The sequence below is a fragment of the Monodelphis domestica genome, chromosome 1 (genome assembly GCF_027887165.1).
Source record: "Monodelphis domestica isolate mMonDom1 chromosome 1, mMonDom1.pri, whole genome shotgun sequence".
In the NCBI taxonomy this organism is placed as follows: domain Eukaryota; kingdom Metazoa; phylum Chordata; class Mammalia; order Didelphimorphia; family Didelphidae; genus Monodelphis; species Monodelphis domestica.
In genome coordinates this window covers 461,564,452-461,592,360 of record NC_077227.1, presented here as the reverse complement: position 1 = coordinate 461,592,360, position 27,909 = coordinate 461,564,452, and the positions used below count along the sequence as shown (strand labels likewise).

At 48.6% G+C, this 27,909-nt stretch overlaps 2 protein-coding genes across 4 annotated transcripts; one reads left to right on the top strand and one right to left on the bottom strand.

Annotated features, from left to right (window-relative positions):
• Positions 1-944: 944 nt before the first annotated feature.
• Positions 945-4,250, top strand: ZDHHC12 (zinc finger DHHC-type palmitoyltransferase 12). Its single transcript, XM_003339632.4, has 5 exons — positions 945-1,312; positions 1,743-1,894; positions 2,105-2,185; positions 2,790-2,956; positions 3,200-4,250. The coding sequence occupies exons 1-5, from the start codon at positions 1,213-1,215 to the stop codon at positions 3,510-3,512; spliced, it is 813 nt and encodes a 270-aa protein (XP_003339680.1). The 5' UTR covers positions 945-1,212; the 3' UTR covers positions 3,513-4,250.
• PKN3 (protein kinase N3) lies at positions 3,972-24,483 on the bottom strand. Of its 3 annotated transcripts, none has more exons than XM_007475097.3 (22): positions 24,161-24,483; positions 19,999-20,281; positions 18,740-18,876; positions 17,041-17,155; positions 16,787-16,926; positions 16,121-16,304; positions 10,520-10,663; positions 10,134-10,243; positions 9,767-9,910; positions 9,279-9,354; positions 9,042-9,201; positions 8,486-8,612; positions 8,301-8,368; positions 7,902-7,965; positions 7,587-7,678; positions 7,251-7,427; positions 6,460-6,522; positions 6,186-6,262; positions 5,603-5,745; positions 5,380-5,487; positions 5,151-5,231; positions 3,972-4,913 (listed from the first exon to the last, which is right to left on the bottom strand). In XM_007475097.3, the coding sequence occupies exons 1-22, from the start codon at positions 24,176-24,178 to the stop codon at positions 4,701-4,703; spliced, it is 2,724 nt and encodes a 907-aa protein (XP_007475159.1). In that variant the 5' UTR covers positions 24,179-24,483; the 3' UTR covers positions 3,972-4,700. The 3 variants fall into 3 exon arrangements, with proteins under 3 accessions (XP_007475159.1, XP_007475158.1, XP_007475160.1); XM_007475096.3 differs by lacking the exon at positions 24,161-24,483 and adding an exon at positions 22,140-22,479; XM_007475098.3 differs by lacking the exons at positions 3,972-4,913; positions 24,161-24,483 and adding an exon at positions 22,140-22,483 and having other exon boundaries at positions 5,186-5,295.
• Positions 24,484-27,909: the final 3,426 nt, after the last annotated feature.

The window sequence follows — 27,909 nt, the reverse complement described above, 5'->3', positions numbered from 1 at the left end:
GGGTATTGTGACTTAGAGAGCTGGCCTCAGACCCAGGAAGATTTGGGTGCAAGGCTCACCTTCTGACACCCTGGACAAGTCATTTAACTCTCACACAGTAAAAGGCAACTTGTCTTTTACTAAGTGTCAGAGAAGCTGCAGGTTTGCATTGGAAGTAGTTCCTCACCTCTACCAGTGAAATCACTAGTCTAGACTCCATGGCTAGCCAAGGCATAGGGTTTGGAACTTGGTGACAAGGCCCTCTCAACCTTCTCTTTGAACTAATCCCAGGGGCTGGGTGTGGCTTTCAGGGCTGTACTTTTGGAAATATGGTATCTTCAATTAGGCTCAACTACTGGAAAATTAGAGAACTAGGAACGAAACCCATAATACACATATCCCTAATATGTTGGCATTGTCCAAAAGGTGGCAAATTGGGTGCTCAACTAGTCAGAAGATTAAGAACATCAAGAGATTTTCTAGACCAACTCCCTTAATCCAACAGATAGGGAACCAGGGAGGAAGTGACTTGTGACCCTGTGAGGGAATGGGTAAATGAGAAAGAATCAAGGCTGCTGTATGAATTGGGAGAATAGACCACTCAAAAAGAAATGTCTTTGGACAGCCCGCGTTCCTGGTCCACCTATCAAATAGGCAGATTCCATCAATCTACAAACTTAACATTTAGGCTCTATTATTCCTAAACGCTAGTGGTTGGGGGGTACGAAGACAAATTAAATAGGCCTGCCCTTAAGGAGCTTACGTTCTGAGTGACTACATATGTGTGTGGATATACATAACATATACAAAAATCAGGTAATTGGAGGGGCGACTGTAGCCTCCGAAGGCCGTGATAAGGACCCCCTGTGTAACATTACCCACCCCTTCTCTCCACGAAAGACAGGCTTGGGGCCATCTTTCTTTAGGACGATTAAGTTCCGGGGGTGGGGCCAACGAGAGGCGAGGCCGGAGGGTGGGGCCACGCGCAGGGACGGGTAGTTTTCGAAGAACCCAAGAGTACCCGACCCTGGTCCGCCCTCTGCTTGCTTTGCACCTGTCAGCCCCGGGTGTCCCGCCTCCCAGGCCCTTGGCCAATCCTCGCCCCGGGCGCTCAGGATGGTCCCCGCCCTCTCATCCTGGCTTCTCTAATCCCCAAACTCCGAGGCGCATTCGACCGCCTCTTCCGGGTTTGCGGGTGAGACGGGTTGGGGGGCGGGGCCCGGGGCCTAGGCGATGGGACCGCGGGCACTTCTCAGCCCCGGGGTCCTGGTGCGGACCGGGCACACGGTGCTGACCTGGGGGATCACGCTAGTACTCTTCCTGCACGAGACCGGTGAGCCTGGGGCCCCGCCCGATCGACTCCAGACCCCGTGGGAACTGCCCACCTTCCGATTCCCACACCCGGAAAGCCAACCCGGGCATCCCCTCCCCCGACCCCAGACCCTCTTCTGGTCGCAGCCACCGTCCGGCACGCGCCGGTCCTCGCTGCCTGCGGAGGTTGATCGCTGCTCCCTGGCCTCTGAGTTCTCTCACCCGCTTGCTGTAGTCCAGTCTCTGTCACTGTCCTCTATCTCAGGGTCCTGGACGTGCTTCCCCCAACCCGCGCCCCTCGGCTACTGCTCAGGAGCTGCCGGTCTGCCAGTCCCCCTCCATCGCTCCGGCTGCCTACTGAGGCCCGCTCTACTCGGTTTCCCCTCGGTCGTTTCCCTCGTGCCTATCTCCGCCTTTGTGGGTCTTTCTGTTTGTCTCGCCCCCGACTCCAGAATTGAAGCAGCAGGAAGCCAGAGGGGAATTGCTACAGCCCCTGCTCTTCATCCTTCTGGTGCTCTGTTCTCTGCTTCTCTACCTGGCCGTATCCCTCATGGACCCGGGCTATGTTGGGCCTGACCCGGAGGCTCCGTCGCCACCGCCCCAGGTAACTCCCACGGGCCCCAAGGAGAAGCCCTCCAAGAGTCTGAGTTTTAATCCCATCCCAAGTGGCACAGGGAGGGAGCAAAAGTGAAACTTGAACCCAGATTTCCAGAGTGCTAGACTGGTTACCCCACTACATTTTGCCTCCCAAACCTGGGGATAAAAGCCATAGCATCAGGCACCAACTTCCCTTCCTCTCCCTCGTCCTGCTCAGAAAGAACCCAAGGAGGAGCAGACAGCTATGATCCCCGAGAAGACATTCCGACTCCGGCGATGTGGCTACTGTTTGCTGCAGGTTGGTGAAGGAGACACAAGGGGATTGAGACCAGAAGGGACACCAGAGGCCAAAAGCACCTTCTTGCCTGAATGGGTTCTTTGACCTCCCCCAGAGCCAGGAGTTTGATGGAGTCCAAGGGAGCAGCTGAGATGTCATTCAGGTCCCCTTCTCCCTCTCCCTACCTTGCCTTGCCTGGGATGTGATTCTTCTTCCCCTGGAAGCTTTCCAAATTCTGCTCAAGTATCACCTCCAGGAAGTATTCTCACTCTTACACCTACTTCTGGTCTCTGTAATCAGACTAGTTTTATGTGTGTTTAAATCTTTACTTTCTGCCTTAGTAAAAATTCTTAAGATAGAAGGGCAAGGGCTAAGCAATGGGGGTTAAGTGACTTGTCCAGGATCACATAGCTAGGACATGTCAAGAGGCCATATTTGAACCCAGGTCCTCCCAACTCCAGGCCTAGTGCTTTATCCACCAAGCCACCTCACTTCCCTCTTTGTTTTTTTTGCAAGGATATCCCCTCTCCCTTCCCCTTAGCAGCCTTATGTCCCTAGCTTCAATATGAAGTCATCCCTGCCCCTGTACTAAAAGGCTGTCCTCATCCCCTTCCCAACCCCACAGCAACCCCTTCGTTCCAAGCACTGTCGCTCCTGCAAACGCTGCGTCCGCCGCTTTGACCACCACTGCCCTTGGATTGAAAATTGTGTGGGTGAGCGCAACCACCCCCTCTTCTTGGCCTACTTGGCCGTTCAGCTGGTGGTGCTCCTGTGGGGCTTGCACCTAGCCTGGTACGTACTCTTCTCCCAAGTCTAGAAATTGGCCCTACCTTCTTGCCCAGAGTCTGATGTGGGGGAGATAGAGAAACTTCAGGAAGGATAGGGTCTGGGGAAGCCCCTGCAACCATAGGGTAGTATGTGCTCAGTTCTCTAGGGATGATTCAAATGAAGACATCTGGGAGCATGTTTCCTCTCTGAAGGATCCCTTTGGCTCCACTGAGGGTTCTTCCCCAATGCTGCTCTTTCCTCCTGCAGGTCCGGTCTCCATTTCCGTGAGTCCTGGCAGAGCTGGTTGCCACACAATGGCCTCCTTTTTCTCACCTTCTTGCTGCTGAGCATCTTCTCAACTGTGGTGACTCTGCTTCTGGCCTCTCATCTCTACCTGGTAGCCAGTGACACAACCACCTGGGAGTTTATCTCCCCACACAGAATCGCCTACCTGCGCCACCGTCCTGACAGCCCCTTTGACCAGGGCTTTGCAAGAAACCTGGCTCGGTTCTTCTGTGGCTATGGGGCTGTACCTTGGGAGGTACTCTATGCCCAGGAGGAAAAGGGTGAGGCTGTTTAGGGCCTCTAGGAAGAGCAGGCACTGGGAGCACGCTCTCTCTGATGACTGCCATTTAGGCCAGCTGGCAAGGCTCCACCTAGATTTCACTCCATCTTGTCACTTATCTATCCCCATGAAGTACTACTGGGGGAGAAGAAAGTACCTCTTTGCTACCTGGGACCCATTTGTGCCTAAATGGATTCTTTCCTATCCTGCATCCCCACAGCAGGTTGCTGGACCCCCTGGGGAACCACTAGACTATAGGACACTGCTTGCCCCCTCCCCAGGAGACAGAAACTTCATCCCAGAGACTTAAGCTGGGTCAGGACTGGGGAGTTGGACAACAGAACTTTTAAGGGCCACAGAGATGTTTATAGGGGAGGCCTTGGCTGGCTCAAGGCCCAAGGAGGGAAGCAAAAGTGACTGAGGCTCAAGTGTGCACCCACACACCTACCCAGGCTATTTATAAAGCAGCCCCTGTTTACTGTAAAGGCCTTTGAACTTTAATTCCTAAAGAAGTCTCAGAACTTTTACATTTTTCCTTCCTTCCCCTCAAGACAGCACCCCCAGCTTCCCATGCCAGACCATTTCCCCTACAGCTCTGCAATTTACAAATTTAATAGCCCAAAAAGCAGGTAGATTTTTTTTTAAAAAAAGTAACACACCAGTGCACCCTGCTTCCCACTGTGACCCTTCAGAGGTGTGTGCTTTGTACAGAAATGTTCAATAAACCCTGGCTGCTGACCAGCCTTGGCTCCAGCTGCTGTCACCAGCTCACTCCCTAACTCCCACATCCTCTTCCCATTCCTCCCCAGCCTAGACCTAAATCTGGAAGGTCCTTTGACAGAGCTAGAGAAGGCTTCCTCAGTCTTTCCTGCTTGTCTTCCAGGGATCTGAGAGGAATTACTGGGACCCGAATAGGGTTCATAAATAAGGGAGAGCATTCCCTTCCCTGGGATGGATGACAGCCAGTGGCTTCAAGGGGAAGAAATAGTGCAAAAGTTGTGGGAAATGATTCTTAAAGCTTCAAGGTGAATGGATGGTGGAATCTGCCCACTGAGGGGAGAAGGGCCTGCTGAGGGCACATATATCACATAGAGGAGGCCTACCAGGCTTCCTCCTGCCCCCAGGCTTTCTGCAGAAACCCAACTGGGTAAAAAGAAGGAAAGGATTGGTTTACTATGCAAGGCTGTGCCTTTTCCTGATGGCTCAAGCCTCCAAGAACTGGTCCGAGACAAAGTCAAAGCCCAGGAAAGCAGCCTGCTGTCGGGCAGTGAGTGGACAGTGGCGATCGGGAGGCGTCAGGGCTGGAGGCAGCGCTGTAAACTCTTGGTCAAAGTGACGCAGGTCAGCAGGCCCACGGAGCATTGGTACATAGGGAGGCTGGATCCGGCAAGAAAGCAGAGCCTCCCAGTCTGTGGACTGAGGTAAGGTGGAGGGAGGGAAGGACAGGAGAGAAGCCAAAGGCATCATAGTTACCAACACCTTCATATCCATTTGCTCCTAAGGACTACTCTCCCAACTTCAGCTCGTCTGTTCCCCCCACCCCACTGCCTGACCTGGTTTTAGGGCCAACCTAGGAGTGTTCATTCACAAAGGCCCCAATTCATAACATGCACACACATGTACCCCTCCTGGAGGCACTACCATCTTATTTACCCTGAAAAAAGGATGGACTTTGATTTCCTCTGCATCCCGTCGGCCTGCCCCCAAACGCTTCTCAGGACACTTCTGGAGTAACTAAGAAGGCATAGGAAAATGCTCACATCAAGCAGCCCCAGGCCTCTTCTTTCTCACAAAATGTCTGGAGGGATGAGAATGGAAAAGAGGACCAGGGAGCCCTGCACCAAGGGTACCCACAATATCCTATCTAAGCCAGGGTACCCACCTTCTGAATGAGTGCAAGGCCTTCCACAGACAAGAAATGGGGATAGGGAGCTTCTTCATTGACAATGCAGTCGAATACCTCCTCCTCTGTGTCCCCAGGGAATGGGCACTGTGAAGAGAGGCATTTCAAGTGGAGAGGAGCTAACAACTCTCCAGTCCCTCCTACCTGGCTTCATTTCCCAAAAGAGGTTGTTGAGGAAGCTTGTAGTGGGGAATGGACTCACCTCACCCACCAGCATCTCGTAAAGCAGTACTCCCAGCCCCCACCAGTCCACTGCTCGTGTGTATGATTCATCTGTCAGCACCTCAGGGGCCAGGAACTCTGGAGTCCCACAGAATGTGCTGGTCCGGTCTCCAAAACCCATTCCTGCAAGGCCAGCATCATCAGATTAGGTGACCCCAAGAGGTGGATCTCAACATCTGTACAGCACCTAATTTCATAATTCCCAATACGTAAGCCAGGAGTGAAAGAGGTATCTGACACTGCCACTACCAGTGTCTGTCTGCTCCATGTACTTTGTACATAGAGTTCTTGCCTAAAAACCCTTTGAGGAATCCACATAGCCCTAATAGATAAAGGACAATAGAGAAGGAGCTCCTCCCAGGTAGAACCAAACTGAGTCTGACCCCATCTAAAAAGAAGACTGAAAGCAATCATGATCACTTGGAATGGGTCACATTTGGAAACTACATGACTACCTCTTACCCTGACCCTGAAAGCAAGGTGCCAAGAAGGCTATGGTAAGGAACCCTGGGCTTCAAGCCCTCAGTTTGCCAGGCTGTCCTTTGCCTCTAGACAAAGCTCACCTTCCTTACATAGCCCAAAGTCAGCAATCTTGAGAAAACCATTGGCATCCAGGAGGAGATTATCCAGTTTCAAGTCCCTGATGACCAACAGGAGAAGGGAAAGTAAGGCAGACAGAATAGCTAGAATAGGCTAAGGAATTGGGTCCTAAAGTCTTTAACTGATCAGCTCTTCTCAGTTGAAGCTAGGAAGGCAAGGGGCTTCTCTCCAAAGCCCCCAACCTGGGCATCTCCCACATAGGAGGGTCCCTCATACCCCCTCCCAAGCATCATTTACCTGTAAACAATCTTCTTCTCATGCAGAAACTGCAGGCCTAGGACTACACAGGCCAGGTAAAACCTGAAAAGAGATCACAGCAAGACTAAAGATGACAGCTCACAGCCTAGGGCACACAGGGATCAAAGAGCCAGAGACAGGGCAGGTAGGAAGGTACCCTGACACATGAGTGACAAATGGAGAAGAGACCTCACCCTCAAGGCCCCACTGTACCTTTAGGGAAGATGTACCTAACACTAGCCCCCAAAACTTCTTAGGTCTCAGCAGCTGGAAGTGATCCCATCCAATGCAGATTTGCCCGGGGCACTCTAGCTCTTTTTAGCCTCTACAATGATCTACCTCATTGCACTTAGGAGCATTATCAGCATTTATATAAGTGCTTTTCTACTGTAGGGTATTTCATTTGAACCTTACAAAAATACCTGTGATGTAAGTACAATTATCACATCTTATAGATGAGGAAATTAATGATTTGCACAACTCACATAGGTGCTAAGTATCTGAGGCCAGGTCTGAACTCTGGTCCTCCTGACTCTAGGCCCAGTGCCTATCCACTTCATCACCAGCTGTCTCATTGGTTCCTGTGTTTGTTTGCATCTTTGAATTCCAGGACCCAACATAATGCCTTGAATATAAATATGGGTTGAATTGCATGAAAAAAAAAATGGGTCAGCAACTGACCCTGTGAAGCCTACCAGGGGCTGAAAGCAGAGGGAAGGGTATGCCAACAGGCAGAAAAAAGGAAGCTAGGGAGCAAGGATGTGATAGGAGGGATGGGGAGGAATGCCCACCGAGCCTGAGGCTCAGGAAAGACGTCAGCATGGATTCGCATCATCAGGTCACCCCCAGGTACAAACTCGGTCACGAAACAAAAATGGCTGGGGGTCTGGAAGCACACCAGCAGAGAGAGCAGGAAGGGGTGGCCAGAGTGACCCACCATCTCCAAGATTCGCTTCTCACAATACAAGCTGCAAATGGAGATATGGGAGATGGGCATCAGAACCTGGGGTAAGAAGCAAATTCCAAAAGGGCCAACTGCCACATCTCTCCCCACTGGCTTGCCTTGAAGACAGCCCTGATTACTACAGCCACCTCTGAGGGGATAGTAGGTGCTACCATACATTCACCTCTCCAGCTCATCCCGGCTCAAGACTTCTTGCTTCTTCAGTGCCTTGATTGCATAAAATGTTCCAGTCTTTTTATACTGGGCAAGGAGAACCTGAAACCCAAGGGAAGGCCAGGACTGAGAAGGAGCCTCTCATTACATCCAATGAGAACAGTCCAGTGGATCCCAATGAGGATTCAGAGTTGCCAATCCCTATCCTCTCCCCAGGGGGAGATTGGTCCAGATCTTCCCACCTGCCATCCCCACCCACTTCCCCATACCCAGGAGGGGAAATACCCTATGACCTGAGACCTTACTCTTTGAGGTCCTATAATACCTTCCCAAAATGACCACGACCCAGCACTGCAATACAACAGAAGTCTTGGAACTTAGGAGGTTTCCTGCAAGAAGGAAGAAGAATAGGTGCTGGAGGAAAGGGAAAGCAGCCTGCAGAATAATGGGAAAACTCACACCTACTATGGACCACATATTCAGTCTTCCCAGCCCTGGCTCCTCCTACCACCTAAATCTAGTATTTCAACAATTAAGGCCAGGCCAAGGGCCACAAAGCAACAGCTGAGCATTGGCTGGAGACATCCAGGTCACTGCTTCTAGCCCCTTTCCCTTCTGCCACCCTTCCCACTCCCACACAATCCTACCACAGGGCTCCCTGGGTAATTGAGTCGTTCCCATTCTGAGCAGATTCAGACTCTGATCCTGTGCAGTGGGTACATACCTGATGGGTGTGGCACATGGCCCCTGTCTCAGACTGTTCCTGTAGTCCATGTGAGGGCGTTTAGTACACTATGAGGAAATAAGGGTGGGAAGGGAGAACTCTCAAGACAAGACTGGTTTCCCCTCCTAGAGACCCTTCTTCCCAAACATACCCTGCCCCATACCCACCACCCATTGCCCCCTTACCGGTGACTCCACAAAAGCTGAATCCAGAGGCAGGTGGAGACGTGGGGGCTTTGGTGGTAGCTGTTCCCCAACCAGGGCCTTCCGTGGTGTAGTCTCCTCAACCAGGGGTTTTGTCAGAGGGAAGGAGCTATTAAGAAGCAAGGAGATAAGGCCTCAGCATTTTAGAGCTTGAAGAATCATCTCTAGTCCAGATATCTCTTTGTACAGGTAAGGAAAATGAGACCCAGAAATATTAAATGCTCAAGGTTACACAGAGCCAGGATTGGAATCTAAATCTTGACTTCAGATCTATTTTCTGTCCTCCACACCATGGATCTCTAGCTTGGGGTAGTAGTATAAAGAGCACTGGACATTAAGGCCTGAGGTCTGCCATTTACCAACTAAGTGGCCTTGGGCAACTCACATAACCACTCTAGGCCTCAGGAGTTTCCTCACCTATAAAAAGGGCTTAAGTAGCATCTCTATGACCCCCATCCAGCTGTAAATCTATTTCCCCATGATCTTGACCTTGATGAGTGAAGAAAGCCTTTTCCTTCTCATCTCTACTAAACCTTACCTGGGGGATAAGGAGCCAGGAGAGTCATGTGGGGAAGTCGAGGAAGGCCGACCTGGAGGACTAAGAGTACTTGAGCTGCAAGGAGGCAGCAGGCTCATGACCAATCGACCCCAGGCAGCCATGCTGATATTCATCTGGGAAGCCCGGAGGAAATCCTGACCTGGAAGAAATAGAGCCAGATCAGCTGGGGCAGCCTACTCTCTGCCAGCTCCTCCCTACCTCCACCAGACTCCTCACCTCGATGTTTGGAAAAAATGCGCTTCTGCCTCTGAAGCCGGGGCCTCCTTTCAATAACAGGGTCACAGAACATCACCTGGGGGCAGCGTGGAAGGATGAGGGTATTACAGTCTGACTCTGAATTGAGCATTCTGTCCTTTACCCCAGGAGTCCCAGGCCCTCTTCACTCCCCATCTCTGGCCCCTGACCTCCACTTCCATATTTCATAGCCCAAGTTCCACAGCAAGCTGACCATCAAGGTCAGACCAAAACCCTAGCTCTGGTCCAAAGCCAGGCATAAGGCATAAGGGTCAGTCCTCCACTGAGGGAGGCTTTGGAGGAGAAGGTGGGCCCTGTGAGCCCTTCCCATTTAAGGGCAGTTCCTCCAACCCTATTCTCCTGCCCTTTAACATCTATTAGAATGGGTGATGAGGAATATTTATTGCCTACCCGAAAACAGTGAGAGGGAAAGGCTGGGACCCAGCAGAGGGAAGGAGAAAGGGTATTACCTCCACAAAGAGCTGCCCCTGAGGCTCCAAACCCAAGGACAGCGTGTGCCGAGCATTATCCAGGAAATCCTCCAGCCTCAAGAAGGCTACACCACACAGCTCCCGCCAGTCCCTCCACTGTACCCCGATCTCCAATTCACGTGACTGCAATGGTAGTTGAGGGTGAGGAGGCAGTTCTTGATTCCTGGGGTCCCTCTCCCACCCTGTGGTGCCAGTGTGAGGCAAGCTATGCTTTGGGGAGATGGAGGTGTAGATGGGGGCCCAGCCAGGGGAAAAGAACCCCCACTAATCTGGGAGAGGGAGGAGAGACACAATTTTGATTCAGAAGTGTTAGTTGCACTCCACTGGGTGATGACCAGGGCCTTACCCGCTCTAGGGGGATCAGGAAAGTCTGGTCCCAGGCCTGGGCACTCACAGGCCCCCAGCCTGTCTGGCCCACCATGTGGTTATCCACCTTCAGCACCGCCAGAACCTCCTCTGTAAGAAGGACACAATGAGAACTGGGGGAGGGGGTGGGGTCAGAACATACAGGCAGAGATGCCAAGAATGCAGTGGGCAGGGGAACCCTACCCTCAGTGGAGGAGATGGGGGAGAGTAAGTGGGGAACGGGAAAGAAGGAAGGCCACAGGGAAGTTGGAGACTTCTTCCCAAGGACAATACTAAGACCCAGGTTGGGGGCAAGGGTAGAAAGCTCCACCGAAGGAAGTCGGGAGAAATGGTTACCTACCCCACTGGGTCCCTTCCCAAACTCACTGGTCAGTTCTTCCACACGCTGCTGTTTGCCCCAGCCCCATGGCCGACTTTCTCCTGGGCTTCCCATCAAGGCAGCCACACGAGATCGGCCAGGAACCACTTCTAACAATTCCTGGCATCCTGTGAGCCGAACCTCCAGGGTCCCTGTGGGGTACAGTGCCAGGCTGTAGGTTCAGGATTAATCTTCTTTTCCATCATCCTTGGGTTCAACAGACTCAGAACTTAGAAAACCTAGAGAACACTGGCCCCCGGCTTTCAGAAAGAAAGGGTAGAAGGAAGGGAAGGAAAGAGAGGAGGGATCCATATCTTCAGTCATGGGAGTCAGAGGAATTGTGGGAGGTTATAACCACCACATAGAGACCAACCATTGCTAAGTTGCTATACCAATTGCTCCCTCCCTCCAGGCTGGAATAAGGCCAAAATCCTCAGAATCAGGGAAAGAGAACATTGATCCTAGAGCTCTATTCTGAGATCCCTAGAGCCCATGGGATCTGAACTATTCAAAAGCATCAGAGAACTTCAGACCCAGCCTCTAATCCAACCCCAATACAAAGCAGGAATCCCTTCTACAATATCCCAGACAAGTACTCATTCAGCCTCTGAGAGAAGACCTCCAATAATGAAGAAACCAGTATCTCCCAAAGAAGCTCACTATTGTCAAATAGTTCTGAGATTATTAAGAGATTTTTCTGTCTTCCTTTAACAACTTTTTTTTTAAACCCTGACCTTCCATCTTAGAATTAATACTGTATATTGGCTCCAAGGCAGAAGAGTGGTGAGGGTAGGCAATGGGGGTCAAGTGACTTGCCCAGGGTCACACAGCTGGAAAGTGTCTAAGGCCATATTTGAACCCAGAATCTCTAGGTCCGGCTCTCAATCCACTAAGTCTCCTAACTACTCCCCTTCCTTTAACTTTTATTCATTGCCCCTTGTTCTACCCTGTAAGACCAAACAGAATGAGTTCAATCTCTCTTCTACATAACCACCTTTCAAAAATATTTAAAGGCAGCAATCATGAGTGATTGATCAATCACCTCCATCCTCATGATAACTATTTTCTGAATAAAAAATTAAAACAACTGTAAGAAATGATGAACAAGATAAATTCAGAAAGAGCTGAAAAGACCTATATGAACTGATGCAGAGTGAAATAAGCAGAATCAGGAGAGCATGGAACACAGTAACAGCAATATTGTGGAATGATCAACTGTGAAAGACTCAGCTACTCTCAGCTATACAATGATCCAGGACAATTCTGAGAGACTTATGACAAAAAATGACATCCACCTCCAGAGAAAGAACTGCTGGAGCCAGATGCAGATCAAAGCATATGATTTTTCACATTGGTTTATTTGTGATTTTATTTTAAGGTTTTGGTTTTATATGATTATCTTACAACAATGAACAATAATGGGAAAGGATCTGTTTGTGTAAAAATATTTACAGCTGCTCTTTTTGTTGTGGCAAAGAATTTGAAAAAGGGATGTCCCCCAATTGGGGAATGGCTGAACAAATTGTGGTATATGATGGGGATGGAATATTATTGTGCTAAAAGAAGTTATGAATAGAATGATTTCAGAAAGAGCTGGAAAGACCTATCTGAACTGATGAGAGTGAAATAAACAGAACCAGGAGAACATTGTGCACAGTAACTACAATACTATAGAATGATCAAGTGAGATAGACTCAGCTACGCTCAGCAATATAATGATCCAGCACAATTCTGAGGGACTTATGAAAAAAAAAATGCTACCCACCTCCACAAAGAACAATTGTAGTTAGAATAAAGATCAAAGCATATGATTTATCACTTTTTTATTTGGGTATATGTTTTAGGGTTTTATGGGATTATTTGCTTACAAGAATGAATAATATGAAAAGAAAAATTTTAAATTAAAAAACCCAACAATGAACAATATAGAAATAAGTTTTGCATGATAATACACGTTTAACCCAGATTAAATTGCTTACCATCTCTGAGTAGGGGGAGGGAAAGGAAGGGGGGAGCACTTTGGATCTTATAACTTCAGAAAATATATCTGGAAAACTGTTATTACATGAAATTGGGAAAATAACATTTTTAATTTTTTTTAATTGAAGCACATGATAAAAAGCAATTTCTTTTGCCAAGTCTTATCAAAAGTGTGCTTTTCTTAAGATCATGACACTTGAAAAATTCAAGATGTAGGGCTGTCTCATCCTAAATCATTAATAGAAATAAATAAATGAAAAAAGGATTTTTATTAAACTCTACTGCCAAACATTGTACTAAGCACTGGAGATTTTTTTAAAAAGTGAAGATAGTCTCTGCCCTCAAAGAGCTTCTATCTAGTTTTGTTGGCTATGAATTCAAGCCTTTAAAGGGCACAGGAAGAGTAGATATGGCCCAGACCTCAAAAAGCTTACATTCAGATGAAGAGAAAAAATAATGTCACCATGCAGGATCTGCAAAGTACCAAATAAGTGGTACAAATCGTAAATACTGGGCATATTCATAAAGAGAAGATATCTCTGACCACTGGAACTCAAAACTTCAAGGAAGAGTTGGCACTTGATATGGCACTTGGAAGATGGTAGAATTCACATAAACCCTCCCCCATCTCCAACTCCTATTTACATAATATTTTTAAATGTACAGGGACATCTAGATGGTGCAGTGGGTAGATTGTCAGGATTAAAGTTAGGAAGAGTCATCTTCCTGAGTTTAAATCTGGCCTCAGACACTACCTGAGACCCAGGCAAGTCACTTAAATCTGTTTGCCTCAATTTCCTCATCTGTAAAATGAGCTGACAACGGAATAATGATATCCAGTATCTTTGTCAAGAAAACTCCAAATGGGGTCATAAAAGAGTCAGAAGCACATGAAATGACTCAACAACAACAAATTAAAGCGTGCAAAGCATTTTCTTCTCAATAGTTCTATGCTGTGAGGACAAATGTTCTTTTAACTATTTTAGGGATGAGGAAATTGAGAACCAATTGGTGTCCAGTGTGGCATGGGAGAGACCTAGATTTGAATCCCAGCTGCAATCTTTATTTATTAGTTGTGTAATGCAAGTCCATCCCTCTAGCTATGCTATCAGGAAGAGAAAGAAGGGCATTCCAGGCTGGAAAACTATGATCTGGAGGAAGCCTGTCTTTATCTGTTGTGTTGTATTCTCCAACCAGGATGTTGGCTTTTCTAGGGCAGGGATTACTTCTTCTTCGAACCATCAAAGCCTTCAGTAAATCCTGATTATTAATTTGACAAAAAGAAAGGCCCTGTGGATGTCCAAGTATTTATACTAGCAGCTTTTGTGGCAGCAAGCAGCCAGCCAATATCTGGGGAATGGCTACAAGGGAGTACTGCCAAACTTCAAGAAAGAATGAATGTGAAGAACCCAGAGAAGTGGGGAAGGTTTACATGAACCGATGCAGAATGAAGTAAACAGAACCAGCTAAACAACATACACAGTGACTATGTGCAAGAGGAAAGAATGATAACAAAACAAAAGGAATGTGTAGAAATTACAATGACTAATGACCTCATGCTTCTTTATAGGGGAGGAGGCAAGACCACGAGTGTGAAACAATGTGCATCTGTTAGTTAATTTTGCTGGTCTTTCTTCTTCTTTATAACAAGGGATGACTCCCTGGGAGGAGTGGGGAAAAAGAAACTGGGAAATACTGGACGATGTAAAAATGAAAGATATCAATACAATTTTATTTTTAAAATAAGTCATCTTCAGTGGATTGAGAACCAGGCCTAGAGATGGGAGGTGCTGGTCTAAGAGACTTCTTAGCTATGTGACCCTGGACAAGTTACCTAACCTTGTCTGCTTGGCCTTACTGCTCTTCTGCCTTAGAACCAACATTGGTTCTAAGACAGAAGGTAAAAGTTTTTTTTTAATTTAAGGGAAAAAAAGAAGTCATCTTATGGGACCCAAGTGCTTACTAAACGGCTTATCTCTCTAAATACCACTAAATGATTGATTGATTGATTGACCAGAATTAGAAATTTCTACTTCTAGGAGATAGTCAAGAAAGAGAGAGGGACTGCATGAAGCTCAAGTCCTTGGTGTGGAGACATTCACTTAGCTCAACAGTCATCCAAGACTTAATGGAACACATAGATATGCCCATGCCTGGGGAAGAGACCCTAAGGCTGCTTCTCTCTCTCTTCTCCTACAGTTCAGGGGTACTGCATCAATCCTGAGGCTAGACTCTCAGTCACTGCCTTTCCATGTCCTGATGTTCTCAAAGCAGACTATTTCATATCATTTCTTTTACTCTAGAAACCCTGAGATATGACTTCCTCAGGACCTCTCAATTCAAACATAAGGGAGGGGGTATAAAAAAGGTCATAGGGAGGCTAAATATGGCAGAAAGGGAAAGCGATGGTAGACATAAGGGAGCTGAAGGAAGTCAAGAAGAAGGGCATTGATAAACATAGACTCCGGGGAAGCTAGGTGGCTCAGTGAATGGAGCACCAGACCTGGAGTTGGGAGGACCTAGGTTCAAATCTGTCCTCAGACACTTCCTAAGTGACTCTGGGGAAGTCAATTAATCTCAGTTGTCTAGTTCATACTGTTCTTCTGCCTTGGAACCAAGACTTGTAGACTTGTATCACTTCTAAAGGAGGGAGAGAGAGACACACACACACACACAGACAGAAGAAAGTAAGAAAGAGAAAGAAACGAGGAAGGAAAGAAAGAAAGAAGGAAGAGAGAGAAACCATTAGAACTATAGAATTATGGGATGTTGGAGATTAGAAATTATCTAGTTCGACTCAAGGTTACCGCAAGATTCTTCTCTAATAGGATGTGGTCATATGGCCTCTGCCTGGATAACTCAAAAAAACAAGGAAGCAAAGGGTGAGTTATTTCTATTATCATTATAATAATGTTACCATTAGAATAAATAATGCTCTCATGCTTGTAGAATAATTTAAACTTTGCACCTTCATTAATACTCTGGATCTTCACAATACCAGGGAAAGGAGGCAGGGTCCAATTTGGTATTATCATTTAAAATCCAAGGAAAGAGAGCACTAAAGAAATCAATTGTCCTCACTGATATTATTTCCTGCCCTCTATCTCTCCCCCACTTTCACTCCACAGTGAAATAGTGTGGCAGTGGCCAGCCAGGACTAGAGCCCAGACTTCCTGACTCTTAATCTAGGGGGCAGCAAGGTAGTGCAGCGGATAGAGTGCCAAGACTGAAGTTGGGAGGAATTGGGTTCAAATTTGGCCTTGGATACTTCTTAGCTGTATGACCCTGGACAAGTCACTTAATCCTGACTGCCTAGCCATTATTGCTCTTCCATCTTGGAATGGATACTTGGTATAGATTCTAAAACAAAAGGTAAGGGATAAAAAAAATTAGTAGGGAATGAGAGGGTAGGCGAGAAGAGAAGGAGAATTTAAAACTGCAGAACATGAGAACTAGGAATCCTATACTCAACCCCCCCCCCCCCCAGCCCTAAGTCTTATACCACTAAGGCTCGGTCGAGGCCAACGACGCAACATGAGAGTCTGGAATGGGCATCCAGGTCACGGCCTCTAGCCCCTCCTCCATGCCCTGAGTGAAAGCTAACAGAGGTTGGGGGCCTTGTTCCTCACCTGTGAGGGCTATGGGTTTGATGAGAGACCCAGTGGGCTGGGGACTCCTTGGCATGCCTTCCCGTAGTTCCCGAGCCACGAGGATTCGGAGGGGGTGGGCTGGAGGAAGTTCTGTCATTAGCCGTTCCAGAGCCAGACGTAAGAGGTCCAGCTTCTGCAAGGACTCTCGAAGACGAGTCTGAGCCTTTAGGGCAGAGAGAGATGGAGACAAGGTAGGTCTCCCTGTAGGCTCTCCCAGCCTCTCCCTGTAAGATCCAGTGTTCCAAATGGCCCATCCAGAGCCTGGAAAAGGAGGAATAGGGCAGAAGGGGTAGAAAAGAGAAGAGGAAGAAGGAAGGGGGAAGGGCCGGGAAAGACCCTCTTCGTCAGATGAGTCAGTCCCAAGGCTGCGGAGTTACTCACAGGATTTAGATCAAAAAGAGAGCTTACAAGTTATCAAGCCATTTCATAGATGAAGAGGCTGAGGCCCAGTGAGCCAAAGAAACTGCTCCGCCGTCACCCGGGGAGCAAAGAGCAGAGCCAGGACTTGAAGCCAGGTTCCCTGGCACTAACCCGACTTCTCTTCCCACTTACCATAGTGCTTCCTCTCAGAGTGATGGACGGCGTCCCAGAGAGCCTGACAGCCCGTGCCCCACCTCCAGCTCAGGCCGGGGTCTCCAGTCTTACCTCAGCCAAGGCCTTGCGGTCCTGCAGCCTTCGGCCCCCCAGCAGTTTCACCACATTCTTGGCACCCTCTGCCACAGCTGTCTCGATGCGAAAGCGATGACGAAGGTCCCCGGCCCGCAGCTCCCTGCGCTGTTCCGGCCCTGGGGCAGTGTGTATTGGGGTGGGGGCAGTGTGAGAAGGGGAGCGAGCCTCCTGGCAGACAGGCCGGGACCAGCCTTTCCCTGCCTCCCCACTTCAGGCTCAGAGTACCTCACCTGGCTCCAGGGTCTCTCCAGAGGCTCCCAGCTTCCCAATCTGCATTCGGAGAAGTTCGATTTTCACCTTGCTGTCTCGAAGCATCTGCTGAGCGGCGGACAGCAGCCTGCGTTCCTGTGGATTCAGCGGTTATGAGAGGTCCCACCATGCTACCTAGACACAGCCCTCTCTACCAAGCCAGTCTGTCCCTCCTTCCAGACGCGGCCCAAAACCCCCTGCAAAAGAGAAAGTTCAGAAAATCCCGGCTCACTAGCCACCAGGACGGGGAGGGCCTCTGGGGGAGGCGGCATCCGAGCTCTGTCTCTAAAAGGCGGGCAACAAGGAGAATTAGAAAAAGGGGAGCTATTCCGGACGTGGAAGAGAGCTGGCGCAAAGGTACGCCCCAGGGAAAAGCCCTCTGACATGAATGTTCTTTCTTTCCTTGACTGTCTCTTAAGCTCCTCCATCCGCTAATAAACACCTACAGGTACTCTCTCTCATATGCCAGGCACTGTGCCAAACACTGGGGAGAAGCCCTGGAACAGTCCCTGCCTTCGAGGAGCTGATGGTCTACTAGGGGAAATGGCGTGCCCACAACTACGAACCGTCAAGCACTCCAGAGGACACGCGCCAACCCCAGCCTAGAATGAAAGGTCAGGAAAGGCTTCGGGCAGGAGGGGCAGAGGGAGGAGGCAGGGTGCAGCTCATCTCTTCCCCTTGCTCTCTGGCTCCTCAGGGACAGGGGCTGTGTGTCTCCTAGCACGGGGAGCCCAGCACCCAACAGCGGTGGCCCAGGCACTCTGAGGGCAGATCCTGACTCGAATGTCCTCGGTCTTAGGCTCCTCTTCTTCAGAATGCTCAGTCCCCTCCTGGGGCTCCGTTAGACTCCAGCTAAACCTGACTATTCTCTAGCACCTAAATACTTCCTGATATCGCCCACCATGGTATTTCCGCTCAACCTGTTTCCCATGCCTGGAACATACTCCCCTCCCCCAAGTCCCCTGTTGAATTTCTGCCCATTTTTAAGGGACCAAACTCAAATGTGCCCCTCCTCCATGATCCTGATCCTCTCCTAGCCCTTCCTTTGGGATCAACTGCTCTCAATTTGTATTAAGGGTCCCTGTGGCATCTTATCTCTCTTCTAGAATTCAAGGGCCATGAGGGCAGGATCTCATGTCTCTCACACAGTACACTGCACACAACAGATGCTTAATAAATATTTTTTGCTGTTGTCTTTACTCAGAGTGTTCTAGTATTTAGCGTAGGCATACAATACGTTTATTGTATTATTTTATTTATTAATTAAATTAATAATGCAATTATTTAAAAATAATACTTTTCATATTATTTATAATATATTTACATTATATATAATATTTATAATAATATAACATGTTGTTTTAATAAAATATAAAAATAATTAATTAATTAAAACATTAAATGCATAGTTTACCAACCCACTCCCCATTCTGTTGGGAGGAGAACTGCCCCAGGTCCAGGCCCAGGATCCAGGTGTCTTGGTGCCCAGTTCTAAAATAGGTCATGGGAAGGGCAGCTAGGTGGCCCACTGGATAGAGTGCTATGCCTGGAGTCAGGAAGACCTGAGTTCATATCCAGCCTTAGACATTTACTAGCTGTGTGACCCTGAGCAAGTCACTTAACCTTGCTTGTCTGTTTAAAAACATAAAAATGAAATAAAAAAGGTCATGAGAGTCTTACCTTTGGGCTGCCATTGGCATAGGTGTTAGTCATGTTCTCTGCTCCCTGTTTCACCTTCAATTCTATCTGCAGCTGCTTTCTCAAAGCTTCCAGATGTTTGGCCACTGGCTTTTCCTCCCTTAGGTGAGGCTCAGAGGCTATGGAATTTACAGGAGAAAACAAAACCCTGTCCTTCTTTCTTTCCTGAGTCTTTTTTTTTCAGGAGCTCAGGACGGGGAGAAGATAGCAGGAGGAGGCCAGGATTAGGGTGGAGGATTGGGGGTAGATCTCCTAAGCTCAGCTTCTTCTCAAGCTCAAAAATTCCTTGATCCTCAAGATACATCCCAGCTCTCCAACACATTCTATAACAGCTGATAGCAGCAGAGAATAAACACAGCCACATCTACGAAATCATGTAATAGCAAAACCAAAAGGCTATATACCTCAATGTCTCTATGCAACTCAGTCATTGATTAGGTAACTCATTAGAACAGGAGGGTCCTTCATCTGGGGTCTGAACTTGTTTGTTTTCTATTTTGATAACTATATTTTAATATAACTTTTTTCTTTGTAATTCTATGTAATTTTTTTTTTGCATTTAAAAACATTATTTTGAAAACAAAGTCATTAGGCTTCCCCAAACTGCCAAAAGGATCCATAAATAATAAAGGTGACCTCGGGATCAGTAGAGGGACCTGAGGGTCAAGGATATCTGTCCACCAAAAGTCTGAGTGCCTTAAGGGCAAAGGGCACCCTTCACACCAGGTGCTCCCCAAAGGTGGGAACCCAAGATGCTTTCAATTTTAGTTCTGATGAACACCAGAGTTTGTAGAGGTAAAAAAGAATAATAGGTCAGAGATTTGGAATTGGAAGGAACCATTATTAGAGATCATCTATTTCAATATCCTCATTTTTCAGAGGGGGAAACTGAACCCCAGAAGAGGAAAGTGACTTTCCCAAGGGACACAGAAGTAATCATTGACAGAGCTAAAATTTGAACATAGATTCTTTGACTCTAAATCCAAAACTCTTTCTACGAAGCCAAGTTGCCCTCCATAACAGATTACTAAGAGGAAATCAAGAATGCTTAGAGGATTTAACAGACTCTCCAGACCATATTCCAGGACCTCCTCCACATAGTTCCCCAGTGTCTCTATTAGAGCCAGCTCTCATGGGTTGGAGTGATGTCAGACTCAGCCTTTACTTTCCCTTGCATTCCTAATTTCCCTAAAAAGTCAGGAAACCAGCTCCTGTCTTTCCTGACCCCAATCAGGGCTCACCAGCAGGGCTGTGGGTCTCATCAGGGAGCAAAATTCGAGCATTGAGCTCTTGCAAATCCCAGTGGAGCTGTTCTAGTCTTCGGTTGGAGGAGCGGAGCAGCTGGTCCACGTGGCCCAGGTTTCGACGGGCAGTAGTGACCCTGCGTAGGTTCTCTGCACCTTCTTTGATCTTCAGCTCTTTTTGAATGGCCTTTCGGATCACCTCCTTCTCTCCTTCCAACCGATGCTGGGAACTGGGGTCCAGAGGATTCTCACCTAACCCCAGCTGAACTGTGGAACTCCCCTGCAGAAGAGAAAGTAGGAGGAAGCACAATTCAGCCAGATGAGAAGACCAGAAGCCCTCCCCAGATTGCCCAAAGGGTCAATGACTCAAAAAGAGGGAAGAACCTTTGGGCTAGAGTGGGCTGAGGGAAGACTGAATGAAACTGAACTTCTTTAGGGCAAAGAGGTTCTGGGAGGTCTTCAGTAAGCTGATGTCAAGCTTTCTATTTCTAACCTCTACCCAAAATGAAATCTCCAATCAGAGAGACACCTGGAAGAGGTGAGTTCATCCACTTGCCCATCATTTGCCAGGGATCTTTTGACAGAGGAACATAGCACTGAACAATGACCAAAGTGAACTTCGGAAGGCTTCCCTGCTCTAGGCTAATTTTCCCACAAAGCCATACAAGTTAAAGCTTGGCCTTATACTGTCCCACAAGGCCAAAAAGCCCAGCTGAAGTCAGCTACAAGCAGGTGAACCTAGAGTTAGAAGACCGAAGGCTGAGCCCTGCCTTTGACCCTCAGCTGTGTTGTTATTGTTCTGTGGTTTTAGTCATGTCTGATTCTTTGTGACCCCATTTGGGGTTTTCTTGGCAAAGATAACAGAGTTTGCCATTTTGTTCTTCAGCTCATTTTATAGATGAGGAAACAGCAGGATTAAGTGACTTGCCTAAGGCCACCCAACTAGTAGGTGTCTCGGGCCAGATTTGAACTAGGTCTTCCAGTGTCCAGGCCTGGCATTCTATCCACTTTGCTACCCAGCTGCCCCTTTTCCATCACTTATCCTTTCAACCTCACTGACCTCATCCATATAATGGAGAAAGCGATTGTGAAGAAAGTACTTTGTAAATCTTAGCTCTATAAGAGTAATTATCAGTCAGGGCCAATATTATTTACAGGCTAATGTCTGTCTCTCTGCTCTCTCACCCTAAATTAGTGACTGGGCAAGAAGAGAACTATGAAGCCCCTACGTCCTCAACAGGCACTCTTCGGCATAAGGGGCAGAAATAAATACGGACTAGGGCCCTGGACTCATAAGCCCCTGTGGGGCCGTGGCATTCAGACCATCAGCAGAAATCTGGCCCCAATAGAATGAAATTCCAATATCATCCTTTCAGATTTCTATCTGCCCTCTAAGTCTCATAATCTCATTTGAAGTCATGTAGTCCAGGTCTCCTTCACCCCTCCCCATTCCAGGTGGATTTTATCCAAGTTACTTAAGAAAAGTGGTGGGGAATCCCCAGCTCCCAAGGTTCCCCAAGAAAGGATTTCTATCTTTCCTATCCACTAAGTCCTTCCTAATAGCTAGCACTAAATCAATCTACTTTTTCCTTATTCTTTTCGAAGGAATCAAAAACATTAACTCAAAACCTTCACACATATACCCCAGCACACCCCTTTCTTGCTTACCTCAAAGCTACAAGATTCCAAACTTTCCAAAGCAATTTCCCATTCGTTATCTCACAAAAATCCAAAAAGTCATTTTTCAAATGGGGAAATTGAGACCCTAAGTGACACGCTGTGTTAATGACAAAGCCAAGACCAGAACCCAGGTGTCCACACTTCCTATCTAAGGAGTCTTTCCACTATCCTATCAGTAGCAAATGATACCACTTCCATAGAGGAGTCCTCCGAGAGGTCTTAGATACTGAAAAGAACAGAATTCTCTGGTTAAGAATCTAAGCACTAGATCTCCATATTCCTACATGTGAGGAAGAGATTAGTCTCATTCACTTGTTCAGAGGGAAAAAGGCAAAACTATCTTTAGGGATTGCCAAATTTCTAAGCTAAAAAGCTTTCCCATAGCAGAAACTGACTCACCCTGTTCAGCCACCACCCCCAAAAAATCCCACTGGGGGACTCCCCCAAACCTCTGTTACCTTGGGGGTCACACCAGTCTCCATAATCTTGGCCTTGAGGGGAAAAGAAAAGCCCCAACTGGTCTCTAGCTGCCCTCTTGTCTGCCCCTCCCTGTCCGGCTGGGGCCGAAGACAGGGGTGGGGGCCCAAACGGCTCAGGAAATCCTTCACCCTCCACCCGCTCCGGGCCTTGGGCCAAGCTCCTGAGCAAACAAAGATCCCATGGAGCAGGGGGCCTGACCACTAGGGTCCTGAGTCACTCTCCTGGTAGGGAGGTTCCCAGCCAGGAAATCGGAAAATGTGTACAAGCTACCCTTGGAACACACCAGCCGCTCAAAGGGAGGGAGATGAAGAGGCTGAGCTGGGCCCAGAGTAAGGACAACCTAGACAAGTTCATCTCCCCTGCTAGCAGGAACTAGGGCCCACCCCTGACTCAGGGCCCTTTTTAATACAGCCTGAGGCTCCTCATGCACTCACTTCCCGCCATACTCTGTATGTTTTCCTAAACCTGGATCCTATCCCAGTCTGTTGGACCTGGAGATAGAGACCTTCTATATAGATCCATCAACAGTCTAGAGTAAATTCCTCTATTTTAAGATTGGGGAGGCTGAGGCCCAGAGAGGGAAAGCCACTTCGAGGCAGAAGCAATCCTGGAACAGGCAGGGTGGTGCAATAGTGAGTGAGTTGTGCAATGAGGTGAGTAGAAAGAGAATTGGATTAAAGTTAAAGAACTTTAGCTGCATTTCCAGAATCTGCTCCTTAATACCTATTGACATGTGGACAAGGCTTAGATTCTTCCTCTGTAAAATGCAGGAGGGGGACCCAACCTCTAAGGTCCCACTCTAAGATCAGCCAGGGATCTTAAAGGCCCTTTCCAGCTCTGGTTGCTGTCCTTCATTCTCAAAGACCAAAATGACATCACCGGCGATATCCCAACGCAAGAATAAATTGGATTCAAGTAAGGCAGAGGTGTATAAAGCCATCAAAGTCCAAGGGCAAGACAGAGACCAAGGGTAAGTCGGGAGACGCGAGGTAGCTTGGGCTGCACGCATGGCCTTGGCAGTCTTCAAATGCCTGGGTAGAGTACTGCCCCGGCCCCACAACTCACCAACCCATGGGAGGCCTCAGCCTGGTTCAGCCCGGTCTGCTGAGAGGGTTTCTGGGAAGGTGAGAGCTGGTGTCGGGTGGAAAAGCAGCCCTGAAAAGGGCTCAGCGAGCCCTCACATAAAGGTGCTAGCTTCACTGAACATACTGGACATCCCCCTTCCAGCTCCGGGCTGCAATTCTAGGAGCCCTGGGTCTCCAGACTCCCAATCTAGAGCTGCAAAGGGGAGGCAGGGGCTGTGGAAGGGGGGCGCGTTACTCCTACTGACCCCGGAAAGGCTGCTGGAAATGACCAGGGTGGTTGGCCAGTGAGCAAGGAGCCTAGCCTAGGCCAACCTGGAGGAGGGGAGGGGAGGAGGGCTGGGAGGGCGCCTCTCATTCCCTCCAGGGCCAGGGTCTCTCCTAGCTGCCTCCCTGAAGAGAAGGAGACAGTGAGAAATTAAGGCGGAGGATCTTGTCCTTCTTTGTGTCATGGACCCAAGTCCACAGACCTTCCGAAACGTATGCAAGGACCCCTTTCTTGTCCGTGTCCCTTGCCTGGGTTAATAATTCCACAGTTAAGAGCTGGAAGTTTGGAGGGTAGGTTGGGGTGCGTGAGGAGGCCAGGATCGGAAGGGGGGGGGGATAGCGGAAGCCCGAAATACCTGGAGCTGGAGGGGAGGGGAAACCCAGCCCCATTCCCGCCCCACCCCACGGCCGGGACCTGTCCAGTCGCTCCCTGCCTCTCTCCTACTTTTGAATCACTCCAAGCGCACCCCTGCTTCGGCTGGGTAGCTCCCCCTTCCGCAGTGCCCCAGCTTCCTGCCTCCCCTTTGCAGAGCCCAGCGGCGCCCACCCCCCTTCTCGTGTGCCTGGACACCCTTTCCCCCACGGTGCCTCCACTCCCCCCACCCTCAGATGTGCCCGCCCCTCCCCAGGAGCTCCCCAGCCGCACTCACCTGCCGAGGGTCCCCCATGATGCCCTCAGCGGCTCGGGCCCCCCGCAGCTGCGGCTCCTCCGGAAGCCCTGGCCCCTCCAACTGCCCTTTCAAACTTGAAACTTCCCGGGAAAGCAACTCCCAAGAAGCGGGATCCAGCGCCCCCTCTCGAGGATGGAGACCCTGCAAGTCCCTGCCGGGATCCTGGGAAATCCCGAGGCCCCAGAACCCCGAGCCCCTGGCAGATCCGGAGGGGCTTGTCTGCCCTTCCCCAGAATCGGGGGAGACAGCGTCCAATTCCAGACTGGGCTACAACCCTGTCGGGTTATTACTTAGTCCCGAGGCGCAGCAGCTTGCCGAACCCCGCCCAAAGGTCAAGTCCCTGCCCGGAATCTGGGGGAGGGTCCCCCCTACCCCGGGTTCAGTCCCCGCCCCCTCACCTGGCCTTGCCCTGAGCACCCCAGCCCAGGGGGAGGGCCATCTCCGTGCTCCCCAGCAGGTGGTTGGAGAAGGGCTAGGAGTGGGGGACCCTTGGGTCTCGGGGCGCCAGCTGGGGCAGGAGTATTGTCCTTGGCAGGTGTTCCATATGCTGGGGGCAGAGCCGGCTAGGAGAAAGAGGGTCAATTTGCAGTCAGACACTGGCGGAAAGTTGGTTCTCTTAAGAAACTGTTCCTTAGCATTTGTGTAACCTTGATCTGGTCATTTCTGGCCTCCAGGCGCCCGTTTCTTCAGCTTTTAAACTAGGGGGCTGGACTGGCAGGTCCCCAAGGCCTCCAGTTCTAAATCCTCCTCGAGCCCCTGTTTCATACCAGCGGGCTCAGACAACTGCCCCGCACCCCCACCCAGGAAGGTGACTGGTGATAGAAGTCAGGGTAGGAGTGGGATGTGGGAGACTCCCACCTTCCTAGCAGCGCCAAGCACAGTGCCTGGCATGTGACAGGACGCTGGATTTATTTTTATTTTTTTGCGCGGAGAAAGGGAGGGAGGGGCCAATTTGCTTTTGTGGTTCAAGTAAACAGGGCCCGTTCTGACACCTTTCAACTCTCCCTTTCCTCCCCCTCCCCTTTATTCTCCAAGAACTGAAAATCTTTGAGAGCACTTGGCCAAATACTTCTTTTCTTAAAAAAGAAGAGTCAAGAATAAGCGAGTAAAACTGCTGCAGCCTGAGGACAGGTGCCTCAGAGCCAAACACACTTCTCTTTCACAGGATGCGTGTCCAGGTTCCAGGGGCCAGCAGCATGTTTTTGGTGAAAACTGCAATGCTCATGGCGATATATTTCAGATCAAAGAACGAAAAATAGCAAAGCCGTGAGGAAACAAAAAATACCCTTAGTAAATCTGTATCTTTTAGCATCCTGAGGGATTCAGAGCCAGATCCATAAAAAAGACATGATAAGAAATCAATATCGTAGATTTAATTTAACATTTTTTACCTCCTATGCACTAGTCATTGTTGTAGGTGCTGTAGAACCCTCTCCCCACACAGACTTTGCTCCATTCCACTGGAGGCAATGCTACATGGAAAACAAATGAGCCAATAGAAAATCATCTGAGGAGGAAGAAAGCTCTAACACCCAAGCTTCCCAAAAGAGATGGAGGTACCTGAATGAGCTCTGAATGAAGTTACAGGTTCTAGAAAGAGTTTAGAGGAGTGAGAGATTCTGGACAGATAGAGCCGACTCACAGACAGGAAGCTGTGAATTGAAGTCCCACTTCTCACTCACTGGCTGAGTGTCCCTGAATAAGGCATTTAATCCCTCTCGGGGTCCGGGCAACTCTGATACAGGACAGGTGCCTAACACATTCATGGAATCAGAAACACATTCCTACCACACACACACACACACACACACACACACACACACACACGCACGCGCGGCACACACACACGCACACACGCACACACGCACACGTTCTTGAAATGCTAGGCTGAGCAAAAAAAAAAGCTAGAGAGGCCCAGAAAGGTTTTAAGTTGGGGAGCTCCAGGTCAGACCTGTGCTTTAGGAATATTATTTCAACAGCTGTGTGGGGGATGAAATGGAGAGGAGAGAGACTTTAGTTAGAGAGGCTATTGCTATGGCAATAATCCAGGCAAGAGGTGCTAAAAGCCTGAACTAGGTAGGCTGATAGCCCTGGGAGGGAAAAGGGGGACAGATGGGGAAGTTGGGGAGAGAGAACGGATAGGATTTAGCAGCTGATTCAGTGGGGAAGGAGAGAAAGTGGTTTTGGAAATGAAGGATGACTTAGATTGGGTACCTCAGTGACTAGAAGGATAGTGGTATCCTCAATAAAAATAAGGAAAAACTGGGGAAGGGCCAGGTTTCAGGAGAAAGATACTGAGTTATGTTTTGGTGGGCAGGTAGGTAGCACAGTGGATAGGAGTGCCAGACCTGGAGTTAGGATGATTTGGGTTCAAATTTGGCCTCGGACATTTCCTAACTATGTGACCCTGGGCAGTTGTAACCCCTGTTGCCTAGCCCTTGTCACTCTTCTGCCTTGGACACAATGCTTGGTATCAATTCTAAGACAGAAGGTAAGGCCAGACATGAGGAAATGCCTCCAGGAGAAGGTGGGCTTTGATCTAAGTCTTGAAAGCAAGCAAGCAAGCAGGGAAACTGTGAGAAGTGAGGAAGCAGAGCTTTTCAAGCAGGAGGGACAACCTTGAAAAGGCCAGGAGTAGAGATGGTAAGCACTGTGTTTGTAAAACTGTGAGGTGGGGGTAGCTGGGTGGCTCAGTAGATAAAGAGTCAGGTCTGGAGATGAGAAGTCCTGGGTTTAAATCTGATCTTAGCCATTTCCTAGTTATGTGACCCTGGGCAAGTCATTTAACCCCAATTACCTACCCTTACTGGCTTTCTGCTTTGGAACAAATACTTAGTGTTCATTCTAAGACAGTAAGAGTTTTGAAAAGAAAAGAAATAGTGCAAAGTGGACAGATGACCTGCCCAGGGTCATGTAGCTAGTAAGTGTCTAGGCTAGATTTGAACTCAGGTCTTCTACTATATCCCTTAGTTATCCCATAGAGTGAGTACAATAATAATAATAAAAGTTCTTCCTGTGTGCCAGACACTCTCATTAAGTACATTACAATTATCTCATTTGATCCTCACAATAACTCTGGGAAGTAGATGCTATTATTATTTCCATTTTATAGATGAGGAAACTAAGGTTAAGTGACTTGCCCAGGGACACACAACTAGTAAAAATCTAAAGATAAATTTGAATTCCAGTCTTCCCCACTGCAGATATGATATTCTACCAACAACAACACCTGGCTGCTTGTTGACTGACTGACAGCACACAAGGGTCTGGAGTTCAGGAAAGACTAGGTAGGTCCCAGTATATGTGTTTAGGAATGATTTGCATAGCGATGATCATAGAACTCATGAGAAGAAAGCTCAAGGCAGAGCCTCAGGGGACACCCACAACTAGATACACAAAGTATTGATTGAGCACTTCCCATGTGTCCTGGCACTGTGCTAAGTGCCACAAATACAAGCAGACAAAATAGTGCCACCCACAAGTAGTTTCCATCCTAAGGGGGAAAGACTGCCTAGATGTCAAGGGAGGAGAAGGGTACCTGAGGCAATTCACCAGGCAAGGAGGAAGAGTTCAGAGAAAGCTCAGGTAGGAGACATGAAGCTTGGTTAGGAGTCCCAGAGAAGGAATCACAAGAGAAGAGGGACCCAGGGAAGAGATTTCTCAGGGTGACAATGCAATACTAAAATGCAGAGTCCAGAGGGAGTTCAGGCAAGAGTTGGGGGTGGGGG

Excerpts from the sequence above, each read along its gene's own strand:
- ZDHHC12 (XM_003339632.4), top strand. The coding sequence starts at position 1,213 with ATGGGACCGCGGGCACTTCTCAGCCCCGGGGTCCTGGTGCGGACCGGG. Across the intron at positions 1,313-1,742 it reads ACTCTTCCTGCACGAGACCG|AATTGAAGCAGCAGGAAGCC; the intron begins GTGAGCCTGGGG and ends CCCCGACTCCAG. Across the intron at positions 2,957-3,199 it reads TGGGGCTTGCACCTAGCCTG|GTCCGGTCTCCATTTCCGTG; the intron begins GTACGTACTCTT and ends TTCCTCCTGCAG.
- PKN3 (XM_007475096.3), bottom strand. The coding sequence starts at position 22,163 with ATGGAGACTGGTGTGACCCCCAAG. Across the intron at positions 9,355-9,766 it reads AGGGGCAGCTCTTTGTGGAG|GTGATGTTCTGTGACCCTGT; the intron begins GTAATACCCTTT and ends CGCTGCCCCCAG. Across the intron at positions 5,488-5,602 it reads ACGAGATGCTGGTGGGTGAG|TGCCCATTCCCTGGGGACAC; the intron begins GTGAGTCCATTC and ends CTCTCTTCACAG.